A 14,130-nucleotide genomic window follows, 5' to 3' on the forward strand; every position below is an offset into this window, starting at 1 on the left:
TCTGATCATCACTGCTGCTGTTATGTTATCAGTCTTTGTTTAAACACTTAGGCTGCATGTGCCTGATGTTGTGATACTTTATATTCACATGCATGCTCCTAGATACATTTCTACTGCAGGTCTATTTTAGTCACAAATGTTGGTGAAACACTTGCTTTTACATGCATGGTGGGTCCTGCATTAAAGAAAGCATTTGAATTACTCAGTGAATCCTGGCAGCCAGAGAAACATCCTTAGTTCCACTTTAAACTAAACTCTGCTTCGGTCTTCCACAGTGTGTTTGTTGTTTCTTTGTTGTTGTTGGCCTGCTCTCTCCTCTCACTCCAATCTGGTTGCAGCAGATGTTTGTCCCTCCCTGAACCTGCAGACTTGGGTGCAGCACCTCAGTTCAGCTTCAGTCTGAAACCAGCTGTTGTAGCTATATCCCCTCAAGCACACCTTCCCTGGTCATCTCTGCTGTGGTTGCTATAAAATTTAATCTTGATTAAAAAAAAGAACAAAAAACCTCAAGTCAGACTTGATGCCATTTGTTGGCAGCATGGTGCCTGTTTGTCTTTGATGATAAACTGCAGCACAGTCTAAAGCAAACCTTCTGACTTTATTGACTTTATGCATGTATATATTCTTCCTGTTCACCTTGGACACACAGCAGCTCTCTGTTTGTTGCGATTGGATCTAGAACAGCCAACATATCCTAATCTAGATGATTTCTAAGGTGGTATCTGGGAGGAAAAGTTAAAATCAGCTTGGATGGCCTGTACTGTATGATGGCCTTGTTTGCACCACATTGATAGCCATGCAGGGTGGTTCACTCCTTGTGCAAGAAGACCGAGGAGTGAGCCACCCTTGGTCAAAGCTTGGTCATTCAAGCTCACTGTTTTCCCCTTGTTGGTTGATGATAGTATTTTTTTTTACCTGACTTATAGTCATCATTGTCTTCAAATTAACTCACACACTGCTGACTGCTGTAGCTTACCTGGCTGAGCAGGTGACCCATGTACTGAAGGTTAGAGTCGTGACTCCAGGGCCTGGTTTGAGTCTGCCCAAGACCATTTCCTGTGTGTTATTCTCCTCACTTCTCCCTCCCTTCCTGTCTTCTCTGTCCTATATAGTGAAGACAAAAGGCCTCAAGTTGTGAAAACTCTTCCCCTTCATCATCTTCCATCTCTCTCATCTAAAATCTCCAGTATTCTCTGAGTAGAGAATCTTTTCACAATCTTGAATGATAAGGATCCAAGTGGGTAAAGTTATTTATTTGTTGTGTTCCTATTTGCAGCTGGGATAGATTAAGAAAAACTATCGGCTGCCCAAATTACATCCAGTTTAGAAGACAAACATTGAGTGAAGTGTTTGTTTCATCATCCTTCACAACTCATCAACCAGGTGTCACAAACTGCAGCAGGACAGTACAAAGCATGTCATACTGGATGGCTGCAACAACCAGAGTTTTACCTACCTTTGGTATTTCGTGACAGCATGAGCGTAATATTTACTGAACAGAGTCGTCTTCTGTAATCTTTTCAGATTCAGATTCAGAACACTGTATTTATTTTCAAGGGGCAATTAGGATACTGAGCTTTCCAACCATACATACAATACACAAATATCACATTGGGGAGACGGGTCAGGCTAGGTAGCTGGCCGGTCGGCCGCTAGAGCAGCGACCCGGAACCGACCAGCAGAAAATGCACAACATCAGGAAAGATGAGGAGAAAAAAGAACTCCTCCCAGACTGAGCTTCAACAGGGAGATCAGTTTGAGAACAGACAAAAAAAATGACCTTAGCGCAGAGCACATGAAAACTCTTAATGCGCCATAGAAACACATGACAAGCAGCAGGGATGGGTAAAAGGTGAGAGACAGCCGGTGTAGACAGCGCACCTGGGCCTGCAGCATTTGCGCTGGTCCCCTCGACCCACCGTTTGCACCGGGAGGGGATAAGCATGCTTAGGATGGGAAGGAACAGTCTAAACACCGTCTGTTATCAGGGTGAGATTTGTTATGTTCAGCTCCAGCCTTGAGACCACAGCTCGCGCCGGTATGTTACCCGCATGAGCTGATGGTGGCTTTCTTTGGTGCGAACAACTGCATGTCAATTTCACAGCTGATCTAACAGTCCGTCACTCGTCTCTCAATCTCCCGTTGGAGAGCCACGAGCTTCTCCGAGAGGTTATCAGTTTTGCGCTCAAAGAGCAAAGTCTGAGAACTCACGACCACCATGAGCTTCTTCAAGATCTTATCCGTGCTGCGTTCAATGAGCCCATTTTGAGAAGTCACGACCCGTCCCATTGTTTCAGCCACAGCGGGCAGCCTTGTGGGGGTTTGAACAGCTGATTCCGCTTTCTTTAATCTTCAATAAGCCAGGGCCAAGCCAGCTCAGATCAGCAAGAACCCTTTGCTGCTGTGAATGTCCGTGCTGCTATATTTCAGTATAAGGCTCTAAATGTACAAATGGATCTGAGAAGATTTCCAATCATGTTTCTACTAGATTTACAGTTTGTTTTCATGTCTTGTGACTCAGAAGGTGGATCAGGTGGAGCTTACAAGGAGTAAGTGCTGCTATAGAAGAAGAGTTGTGTTTTAATGAAGCTATTTAGTTAACCAATAATTGTATTGCATGCTGGCATTAAAAATGTTTCATTTGACTGATTTAATTGTTTGTTTGTTTTCTTCCAGACTGAGTGGCTGTAACCTCTCAGAGAGAAGCTGTGATGCTCTGTCCTCAGTTCTCAACTCCCAGTCCTCTAGTCTGAAAGAGCTGGACCTGAGTAACAATGACCTGCGGGATTCAGGGGTGAAGCTTCTGTCTGCTGCACTGCAGAGTCCACATTGTACACTGGAAACTCTCAGGTCAGGATCCAAACATATCATTAAATGATATTATTGTACAAACAACCAAGCTTTATAGAATTGGCAGGTGAACTTTTCTTTGTCTTTGGATTGCTTAGGAGATTCTTAATTACTGTCTGAACATTTTTTACAGTCACATATTTTGTTTTAATGGTCAAACAGAATTATTGTTCAGTTCAATGAGCAGGTAGCTGTGAGATTCATAATAATGAGGTATATTTGTATTAAAGATGACTAAACTTGAACAGTAGCTGTGAGTTACTTTGTTTACTCATGTGTGCTGATGTTGTGAGTAATTTAAAGCTGAAGTAAACTTGTAATGAGTTTAATAGAGTTTCTGAAGTAAGTGTACTTGGAGACATTTATGTATTTACTAAAGTCCAGGAGCAGGAGGCTGTGTGTAGCATAGAGGAACCCAGACCTCAGCTTTGTCTCCTGGTTTCTGTTGCTGCTGTTACAGTTTCCCCTCATCGTTCCTTCAACAGTCTCCTCACTGTAACAAATCAAAGTGTTACTGTATAGATTCACGTCTGAATGTTGCCATGTGCTATTAACACTGAAAGCGATGTTTCATACACCCACGTGGTTCAGTCACACAGTAACTGATGGTAAATAATGTTTGTGTTGAGCACATCGTACAGGTCAGCTGCTCCACACAGATCTCAGGTTTACATGCTGGAACAGTTTGTGATCATGAAGGATAAACCTCACTTCCTCTTTGTTTCATACAGATGTGACATGAACAATAACACATTCATGAAATCCTTTTAGGAACACAAACACTATTGTAGCTGGAGAATATATTTGAATGTAGGATAATGTAGGGGATCAGAAACAACAGTAATAACTAACCACCACCTCACCATTTGGGTTGGTAGCTGCATGTTGATTGATGAAGTCATTTTCTTCTTCCTCCATTTCTACCTTATTAACATCAGATTAAAAGCTGCACAGAGACAGGCCCTGGACATGTTTAGCCTAGCTTAGTACAAGGACTGGACATGGGGGAAACGGCTCTCATCACTGGATCAAAACATGAAAACAAATCTGAAGTAAAGTTTTGTTGAAGTGAACTGTGGTGGTGCCCAATGTTCCCTCTAAGCTGCGCTCGTGCAACTGCGCGCTGCTGGCACGTCTCTGCACACAGAAAATCTGTGTTGCACACAAGAAAAAAATCAAATCTCAATTGAAATTAAAATTAAATCTTCAACAATTCTGTTTTCCAGTGTGAGTCAGTGACTGGCTGCTCCCATATGGGATTAGAACGATGCCAATATGCTCATGTTTTTACTATGTTTGTCTTGAAGATGTAAGAAGATCACATGGTGCTTTTTATTATTGTGTTGGTTTGTTTCCTGTCTCTTGGATGGAGCCCAGCTGTGCGTGGCCCCTGGGCCTGTGGTCAGAGTGTGTGCTGGATAATCCGGCCCAGGATGAGGCCAAACTGACATGGGATGAAATGTCTGTCACATAATTGAGCTTAGTGTAGTTTCATTTCTGCACAATTTAAAAACAACCAAAACTTTGTTCTGTCTTTTCTATGTTATACTGTAGACTTTCTTTGATACTGTGTCCAAAAGGAGCAGCTTTTACTTTGAAGGGGAGCCGTCTCTGTTTCCTCTTCAGGTTGGATGATGGAAGCAAATGAGTGTGTGATGTTCTTTCAGTGTTGCACTTTGTAGACGCTCCCTGAGCACTGGTCTCACAGCCAGCTGCACATAGAGACCAGTGTTGTTAGTCCAGGTCAGAAGATGACTTGATGGAATGAAAATGAGCTTGTAGTTTTTCTGCTTTAATAATGTGACTGGAAAAAGGTGTTGGACTTCAAATATGTCCATTTCTTTCACACTTCACCTTTAAAAGTGAAGCCTTGTTGTTCCTGGAAGGAAAAACACGACTTTTTCAAGTCTTTGTCCTGTTTTTATGATAAATGTACGACTTTAATGTGAAACATTCAGAGTTTTTTCTCTTGTTGTGTTTGTTTGAAGCTGCTTCCTGTTGGCTTCAGCTGTTTGGAGTTTCCATTTTCTAAACTTCTACATTCTGAACCTTCTTCAGCTCTGAACAGATGATGAAACACTGAATGATTTCAAGCTCACACTTTGTCTAATAAACTTACATCTTTCATTTTTTATTCAGATTGAAGGACTGTGATTTGTCAGAAATCAGCTGTGATTATCTGGCAGCAGCGCTGAAGTCCAACCCCTCGTATCCCAGAGTGCTGGACCTGAGTGTAGACTGCAACAACTTGCAGGATTCAGGAGTGAAGCAGCTGTGTGTTCTTCTGGAGAATCCACGATGTCGATTTGAAACTCTGAGGTCAGTCTCATGGTTTAGTTGTGCTGAGATGAATATGATGTGAAAGTTGTGCTGACACTGTGGATCAGTAGGCCCACACACCTCTATACAGGAAGTCTTGTTCTACTCTTTGTAGAACTTCTGATCCCTGATCCTCTGAGTCTGACTCAGTAGATAATGCAGAGTTCTGAGCTGATGTGGGTGAGAGGACTCAGGCAGCCTGACAGAGTTGATGTCCAGGTCTTCCCTGCTTGTCCTGATATACATAAACATGAGTATCCTTGCAGGTCAGATCTCATCAGTCACACCTGGTAGTGCAGCTCTCCTCTAGATTGTAGTGCTTGTAAAACTAGGATGATTTTAGGAGCCTGGACCGCAGAGCTAAGGGAAGATATGACTTGGAAAGACTAAACCAACCTATTAGAGGTGTTCGCACTAACATAGATAAATACTCAGATTTACACCTTTAGTGTCTCACAAAGGGTTAAAAAGTGAATGTGCACAGAGAGGTTGGTGGTGAGACGGGCACTTCCAGCACTGTAGATGTGATCCAGCTCAGTGTTCATGGAAATAATCCGGAGAGCAGGATTCCTTGATGAATGTCACATCTTCTTAAAGTTATAATCCACAGGGAAAACTGTGAAACTGTCGATCTGATATCTACTCAACCAATCAGGTGTTTACATGCCCTTCACTGATCTCCAGCCCCACCTTATTATCAGTTTCTCTCTCTTTTACATCTGAATTATCTTCACTTCACATTTCAGTCAGTCCAGATTTCATTAGCACGTTCACTTTAGCATAATCCATTTTAATCCAAACACCTTTCTCTTTAAACTCTGTTTGTCAGTCACAGTATATCCAGTACAATCCTCTTTTTCACTGCGTCACACACATTCAGCGATCAGAGTGTCCTGTGTGTGCTCTCATTCACTCACACTCACTCTCATATGGCTGAAGTCTGTTTGTACACAGGCTAATCTGGGACTCTCCACCATTTTACCCTAGAAATAAAGAAGCTTCTTGGATGAGAGGTGAAAGGCGAAACGTCTTCAAAAAACTTAAAGAAGTCCAGATGCCTTTTTTTCTAAGCTCTTTAGATAACTGCGAACCTTCACAAACGCCTCATCAGTGGGACTCTCAGAGCTACCAGCCCTTTGCTACAATCACAAAGCTCTTCATTGAAATCAATGATATCAAAGCTGGAATCAAATGAGTCCAAGTCTTCTGCTGATTCAGCATCACATTCATCTTTGCTCCTTGAAGTGAACTGTGGTGGTGCCCAATGTTCCCTCTAAGCTGCGCTCGTGCAACTGCGCGCTGCTGGCACGTCTCTGCACAGAAAATCTGTGTTGCACACAAAAAAAAAAATCAAATCTCAATTGAAATTAAAATTAAATCTTTAACAATTCTGTTCTGCAGTGTTAGTCAGTGACCGGCTGCTCCCATATGGGATTAGAACGATGCCACCTTATCCCGTAGTCCAGCCAATGATGCGATTCACATTCGTATATACGCAGCTAATCAACGTCGCTGACAGGCTATGACAGCGTCCTTATGTGCCAACACCGGTGTTATAGCGAGCAAAGTGGCTGATGATGAGGTGAAGCCACGTTAATGACAACGTGTACAACCATTGGAGATGTGAGCAGGACAGACGGAGCAACTGAGGGAAAAAGTGTGGACTTTATACCAGTTTTTAAATTGTGTTGATCGGCCGCGTAAAACCTGAGTTATGATAAAATATCTGCAATGTTTGGTTTTCTTCCTGAATAGTATTGTTGTTTATAACAATGATAGTATTCAGTATTTATTGCAACAAACTTTGTTGTTTGCAAAACTCAGTTACTTTTTTGAAGAAGTAACTATATAATTAATTGCCCAACATTGGTCATTATATCCTGTATGTTGCAGACAGAGTTACAGACTCTCTCCCAGACCACAGACTCATAATACAAGTCAGAGCTTTATAAAAATAGAAAAAATAAAGTTGTGTTTTCAAAATTGGAGTTCAAGTTATTTTTACTTCCAATAGTGTTAACATGCTACAGGTCATGAACAAGGTTGTTTTTAATTTTCATTGTAAGTGGGCTAAAGCAGTTAATTAAAAGTAGTCTAACATAAATGTAAATGCTGTAATTTGATTATTTTAGTAAACCATGTAACTTGGATGGATAAGATGCTGGCGTGACCACAGTGCACACGTCTGCTGTTGCTCACAGTGGTCCAAGGGACGCTCAGGGAGTTTGTGTGTTCGCTCAGACACATGAAACATTAGAGGGAACATTGGCGGTGACTGGCAGGGAAAAGGGGATTGATAAGACTTACTGTAAATATAATTATGTATGTATTGAAAAAGGAACAACTAAAATGTTCCAGCTGAAAAAATGAAATCAGTTTCAGTTTATGAGCTCTGTTTGTTTTCTTTACAATTCCAACCTTTTATTTTGAAATGAGCTGCTCATTCCTGTTTAGAGTTTGATGAGCTGATGTGGGTGAGAGGACTCAGGCAGCCTGACAGAGTTGATGTCCAGGGGCCTGTTCTTCGTACCGCGCTAAGTAAGTTAGCTGGATGAGATTGTTGACGATTTCGCGTGATCTTGGATCGTTCGGTTCCCCGAAGCCCATCCGGGACTTGCTGTCATAGCAACAGAGCCGTAAGCGTAAACCTGCTGGGGAGCAGGTTTACTTTATGTAAACAGGATTAGATCGCGGCCACGCAGGTATGTCCACTTCATTTATACGAAAGCAACAGCGATATTCCACCACTGTTTCACCATAAATAAATAACATCAATGTAACTAAAGATAATGCAGCACCTGATCCTTTTATTGATTTCACACAGATACATACAGGTCATTCCCTAAAAAAGGGAAATGTACTATTAACATTCTATTACATGTATGTGATTATTACAGATGTAATTCATATTTCAGAGTAGTAATTGTAAATTACTTCGTGTAATCAAGATGAGAGACCACGGCTATAAAAGCGAAGGTGGATTTGGGAAGTCTGTCGCAGCCATGTCCTGTCCGTATACGCGAGCAGCCCATTGCGGAAGGTGCAAGATTGATAAGGAGAGTCCTCAGAATTCAGCGTATATTGCGGGACAGACAGGATCCTTTAGCTCAGCGCGACAGTGTGCTCATTGAGAGATATCGATTTTCCCGTGAGGGTATTATTCACTTAACCAACTTGTTGACGAGGGTGTGCAGGACCACCACCTGTCTTTTTTTTTGCTCTGCCCTTTTCTTGGTTGCTGTTATAAACAAACAAATAGATTATTTCAGGGTCTCTTTCCAAGAGACGACAAGCAATATAAGTGATAAATATTACCATTCTGTAGAATATTCTTATATTTCACTTTTACTTGTTCCCATGTTCTAGTGGGTCCTGTTGTGGCTCTAATGTGAAAGGGGATATAATATAACATAATGTAATATAATATAATGTAATATAATATTGGATAATATGGTGTGAAATGATAAATCTACCCTACCGCCTACTGGTGTTGGCCAGAGGGGCCGATGGCGCAATATGGCAGCCTGGCTTCTGTCAGTCTGCTCCAGGGCAGCTGTGGCTACAACCGTAGCTGCCTCCACCAGTGTGTGAATGTGAGAGTGAATGAATAGTGGTATCGTAAAGCGCTTTGGGTGCCTTGAAAAGCGCTATATAAATCCACTCCATTATTATTGTTATTATTGAATTACTTACGAGTTTGATTTGTCAGCAACTTCCTGCCAGCCCTCTCTCCTTGCTTTTGCAGCCTTTGCAGTGTTCCCTTGCGTTTTAATTAAACTCTGAAACTCCTGAAATCCCTCACTCAGGAGTTCTTGCTCTGCTGCCGAAAAATACCGAGCGCGCTCCTTCGACATTTTCGCCGACCAATCAAAGGGTTGCCGATCAATGTTTCTACTATCGATGCGTAGCCCCTGTTGGGCCACCCAGTGATCTCACATTACTTCATCCAGCTATACTAATCGTCAACAACAGGTGTGTTCGGGGAACCGGAACAGCGAGCTCAGAGTTAGCGCGATGATTTGGTCTTGGATGTTTCATTTGATCTTGGATGTAGTAAGCGACGTACGAAGCACAGGGCCCAGGTCTTCCCTGCTTGTCCTGATATACATAAACATGAGTATCCTTGCAGGTCAGATCTTATCAGTCACACCTGTTAGTGCAGCTCTCCTCTAGATTGTAGTGTTTGTTAAACTAGGATGATTTTAGAAGCCTGGACCGCAGATCTAAGGGAAGATATGACTTGGAAAGACTAAACCAACCTATTAGAGGTGTTCGCACTAACATAGATAAATACTCAGATTTACACCTTTAGTGTCTCACAAAGGGTTGAAAAGTGAATGTGCACAGGGAGGTTGGTGGTGAGACGGGCACTTCCAGCACTGTAGATGTGTTCCAGCTCAGTGTTCATGGAAATAATCCGGAGAGCAGGATTCCTTGATGAATGTTACATCTTCTTAAAGTTATAATCCACAGGGAAAACTGTGAAACTGTCGATCTGATATCTACTCAACCAATCAGGTGTTTACATGCCCTTCACTGATCTTCAGCCCCACCTTATTATCAGTTTCTCTCTCTTTTACATCTGAATTATCTTCACTTCACATTTCAGTCAGTTCAGATTTCATTAGCACGTTCACTTTAGCATAATCCATTTTAATCCAAACACCTTTCTCTTTAAACTCTGTTTGTCAGTCACAGTATATCCAGTACAATCCTCTTTTTCACTGCGTCACACACATTCAGAGATCAGAGTGTCCTGTGTGTGCTCTCATTCACTCACACTCACTCTCATATGGCTGAAGTCTGTTTGTACACAGGCTAATCTGGGACTCTCCACCATTTGACCCTAGAAATAAAGAAGCTTCTTGGATGAGAGGTGAAAGGCGAAACGTCTTCAAAAAACTTAAAGAAGTCCAGATGCCTTTTTTTCTAAGCTCTTTAGATAACTGCGAACCTTCACAAACGCCTCATCAGTGGGACTCTCAGAGCTACCAGCCCTTTGCTACAATCACAAAGCTCTTCATTGAAATCAATGATATCAAAGCTGGAATCAAGCTATAGCCATATACACTGGTAAAGACTTCTTATCTCGAAATAATATACTGAAGTGGCAATGCAGAAATTGAAAATAGGCGGACGTGCTACCTATGCTATTAGTAGAATGGACATTGGCCTGCTGGCTAAGGAAGGCCCTGTCTCACATAGAGGTGAGAGAGGCCCCCCTCGAAGCCCCCTTTTTTATCGGGGCTTACTTAGGGTCATATCGGGGACCCCACAGTTGGAAGTCTTTTTTTTTCTTTTATTTTTCTTTGACCAAATAAAGCTTATTTCTGTAGCTGTTGTTTTATACAGCGTTAATCTTAATATTAATGTTTGCTTATGTATGTTTAGGGAGTGGTCTGATGGTACATGTCGTTGTTACATTAATAATATTCAAATAGTAAGGGTATGCTTAAAGATAAGGTAAAAATCATATCATATAATGTAAATGGCCTGTCGAATCCAATTAAACATAATAAAATTTTAACTAAAATGAAGAAAGAACAAGTACAAATAGTGTATCTACAGTGTTAAGGTTCAAAATTGAGGAGGGAGAGTACAAACCACCCTTGGTCCAGAAGGTCTTGGTCAAACAATGATTTTAATGAATACACACGTGTGGGAAGACACTCTGTACGCCGACAGCAATTAGTCTTCAACTTAATCAAAGCATGAACAGATATTTTATAGCATCAGGGTTTGATTTACTGACGCCCCTTCATGCGTCACAGATACATTTTATACATAGATCAGATCAACACCACAATGACTTTTAACCCAGAAGATCATCTTCTATTTTCATGGCTGGTACTTTCCGTTCTTGTCTTAAAGTGAATTGTTCCTCTTTTTTGCCGAGACAACAAGGACGGTTCCTCTTTTACCGAGACATGACTAATCTCTCCTCTAAATAAATCTAACTCATGTGTGTGTGTGTGTTGACCTCACATGCTCTTTGTGTCACCTCTTCACCTACTAACTGTCTGTCTCGTCCTCAAATGCTCTTTCTCAATTCACCTGTTGCACTTCTGACCTTTCACCAGACCAGAGGCTCACTGAGACTATATGTATGTCTTCTACTAAATAAATGTTTTAACCAAGAACCTCTACTTAAAACCTTAATATGAAATGACCTGATATATAAGTGTTTTGTAATCATGTACTGCAATTCATTCTATGGCTCCAAGTCACTTGCACAATAGATTGTCCGGACATCGCGCCGAACAAAGCTTCCAACCCCCAATTAATTGACCGAGCTCCAACTCTTTAATAAGCACAGATATGCATTGTGTATAAAATAGTCATAACTGCACCTGAAATACAAGGTCAACATAATAACTGTATGCATAACATCTTAAGGCCTTCTTAAAGCTATCTGTTACATTGTTAAAGCCTCGTCTTAGCCTGCTGCTCAAAATAACTTTCACTTCTGCAAAACTCTCCAAGCCTGTTTCCTGTCCTGTTACTTTTAGCCTTTCTGAAAGACACACTGTTTAAACCTCTAAACGCAATATAAACTCCAGATTATATTATTAATGCAATGGTAATGATGACAATTATTTAACAATAGCAGTAAAATAATTTCCCTGCTCCACAACAGGAAACCCATCTAGACTGTAAGGAGCATGAAAAACTGAAAAGAATGGGTTATACAACAGTTTTCTCCTCTTCCTATAAAACTGGACGAAGGAGAGGAGTGGCTATCCTGTTATCAAGCAAATTACTCTTTGAAAAAATATCCGAGATAAGTGACAAAGAGGGACGTTATATGTTGGTAAGGGGAAACATTGAGGGGAACCCAGTCACGTTGTTAAATATATATGCACCCCCTGGAAGCGATATTTATTTCTTTAAGAAAATTATAGATGTGATGGTAACAGAGACAGTAGGTTTCCTAATTTGCGGAGGAGATTTAAATATACATCTACAACCAAAGCTAGATATTTCCAATAGAAAAGCACAGAATACTAAAACATTAATTAAGAATATAAATACATTGATGAAGGAGGTGGGACTAATTGATATATGGAGAGACTTGCATCCCTACCAAAGGGATTATACTTATTTTTCCTCACCGCACTCGTTATACACAAGAATAGATTATTTCATAACTTTTGGGAAAAATAAAGATAAAATAAACACTTGTGCAATTGGAGCAATAGAGTTAAGCGATCATGCACCAGTATACGTGTCTGTTGATTTAAACGTGCAACCAAAACTCAATAATTGGAAATTAAATTCAAGCTTACTGAATGATCCTCACTTTAAAGGACAAATTAAGAAAGAGATTCACTTCTATATGGAAACTAATAACAATGGTGAGGTGTCTCCTCCTATACTGTGGGATGCCTTAAAAGCTGTCATGAGAGGGAAAATTATAGCAATATCCTCTTATAAGAAAAAGATGAGAAATAAGAAATTAGAAGAGCTACAAAATAAGAATTAGAGAAAAGGCATGAAAGAAAAACATCTCAGGATATATTGGAGGAAATTAGGAAAGCAAGAAATGAAATAAATGATTTGACCACATATGAAATTTAAAAAAAATCAATGTTTCTTAAACAAAGGTATTATGAGGGAGGATCAAAAGCAAAGAATGTATTAGCCTGGAAACTAAAAAAGAAAATAGCAGATAATACAGTTCACAAAATTAAACATCCAGTGACAAAACTAATAAAAAAATAAACCAATAGAAGTTCAGAGTGCATTTGAAACATTTTATAAGACTCTGTATGCTAATAACACAGAGAGTAGTATAGTTGAAATTAACAGTTTTTTAGATTCTCTTGATTTACCAGTACTGAATGAAGAACAGAATAAAACTTTGATTGAAGATATAACAGAAAAGGAACTAAGAATAGCAATAAGTAAAGTTAAAATAAATAAATCTCCAGGATCAGATGGATATACGGCAGAATGGTACAAGGAGCTAAAAGAAGAATTAATACCAGTGATGCTTCTAACAATGAATTGGATCCTAAAGAAGGCTCAAGTACCTTCTAGCTGGAAAGAAGCAATTATCTCTGCCATCCCAAAAGAAAACAAGGATAAATTAGAATGTGCGTCATATAGACCAATATGTGTTCTTAATACAGATTACAAGCTGTTTACATCTATCATGGCTCGACGATTAGAAAAGTTCTTACCTAATCTAATTCATAATGATCAAACAGGTTTTATTCGACAGCGCCAAATACAAGATAATGTGCGACGGACATTACAAATTATTAATCATATTCAAAAGAATAAAATAGAAGCAATGGTAATCAGTATCGATGCAGAAAAATCATTCGATTCAGTTAATTGGAACTTTCTTTACCGAGTCTTGCATACATTTGGCTTTCACGAAAATATAATTAAGACAATACAGGCACTTTATGATAACCCTACGGCAAGGATTAAAATTAATGGCTACCTATCAAATAGTATTAAGCTGCAAAGAGGAACAAGGCAGGGCTGTGCGTGCTCACCATTATTATTTGCGTTATATCTGGAACCATTGGCTCAATATATAAGACAAAATAAAGAAGTAGAAGGTATTAATATCCATGAAAAGGAGCATAAATTAGCCTGCTATGCAGATGATATTTTAATATTTTTGGGTCAACCATCAAACTCTTTACCTAAATTAATGCAATCATTTGAATACTTTGGTCGACTATCTGGATATAGGGTTAATATGAGTAAAACACAATTGCTTAAGTACAACTATATTCCATCAGAAGAAATTAAAAATAAGTATCAATTAGCATGGCAAACAGAGTACTTTAAATATCTAGGAGTCATAATACCTAAGGATCTTACAGAACTATTAGAACGAAATTATTTACCAATACAGAAAAAAATTAAGGAACATATAGCGAGATGGAATCTAATTCCATATTTAAGTTTATATTCGAGAATAGACTCAATTAAAATTAATAT

At 39.9% G+C, this 14,130-nt stretch overlaps 1 protein-coding gene across 1 annotated transcript in view; it reads left to right on the forward strand.

The window, feature by feature from the left end:
• LOC146679739 (protein NLRC3-like) overlaps positions 1 to 14,130 on the forward strand; it is a 30,998-nt gene that overhangs the window by 3,769 nt on the left and 13,099 nt on the right. The window contains exon 3 of the mRNA XM_085450425.1: positions 2,677 to 2,850. Within this exon, the coding sequence (XP_085306551.1) occupies positions 2,677 to 2,850 (174 nt within the window). The remainder of the gene's footprint in view (positions 1 to 2,676; positions 2,851 to 14,130) is intronic.

Source organism: Copadichromis virginalis, unplaced genomic scaffold (assembly GCF_057382275.1).
Source record: "Copadichromis virginalis isolate Kocher_CV1m ecotype Utaka unplaced genomic scaffold, C_Virginalis_male_GT1.1 unmapped_scaffold_1, whole genome shotgun sequence".
Classification (NCBI taxonomy): domain Eukaryota; kingdom Metazoa; phylum Chordata; class Actinopteri; order Cichliformes; family Cichlidae; genus Copadichromis; species Copadichromis virginalis.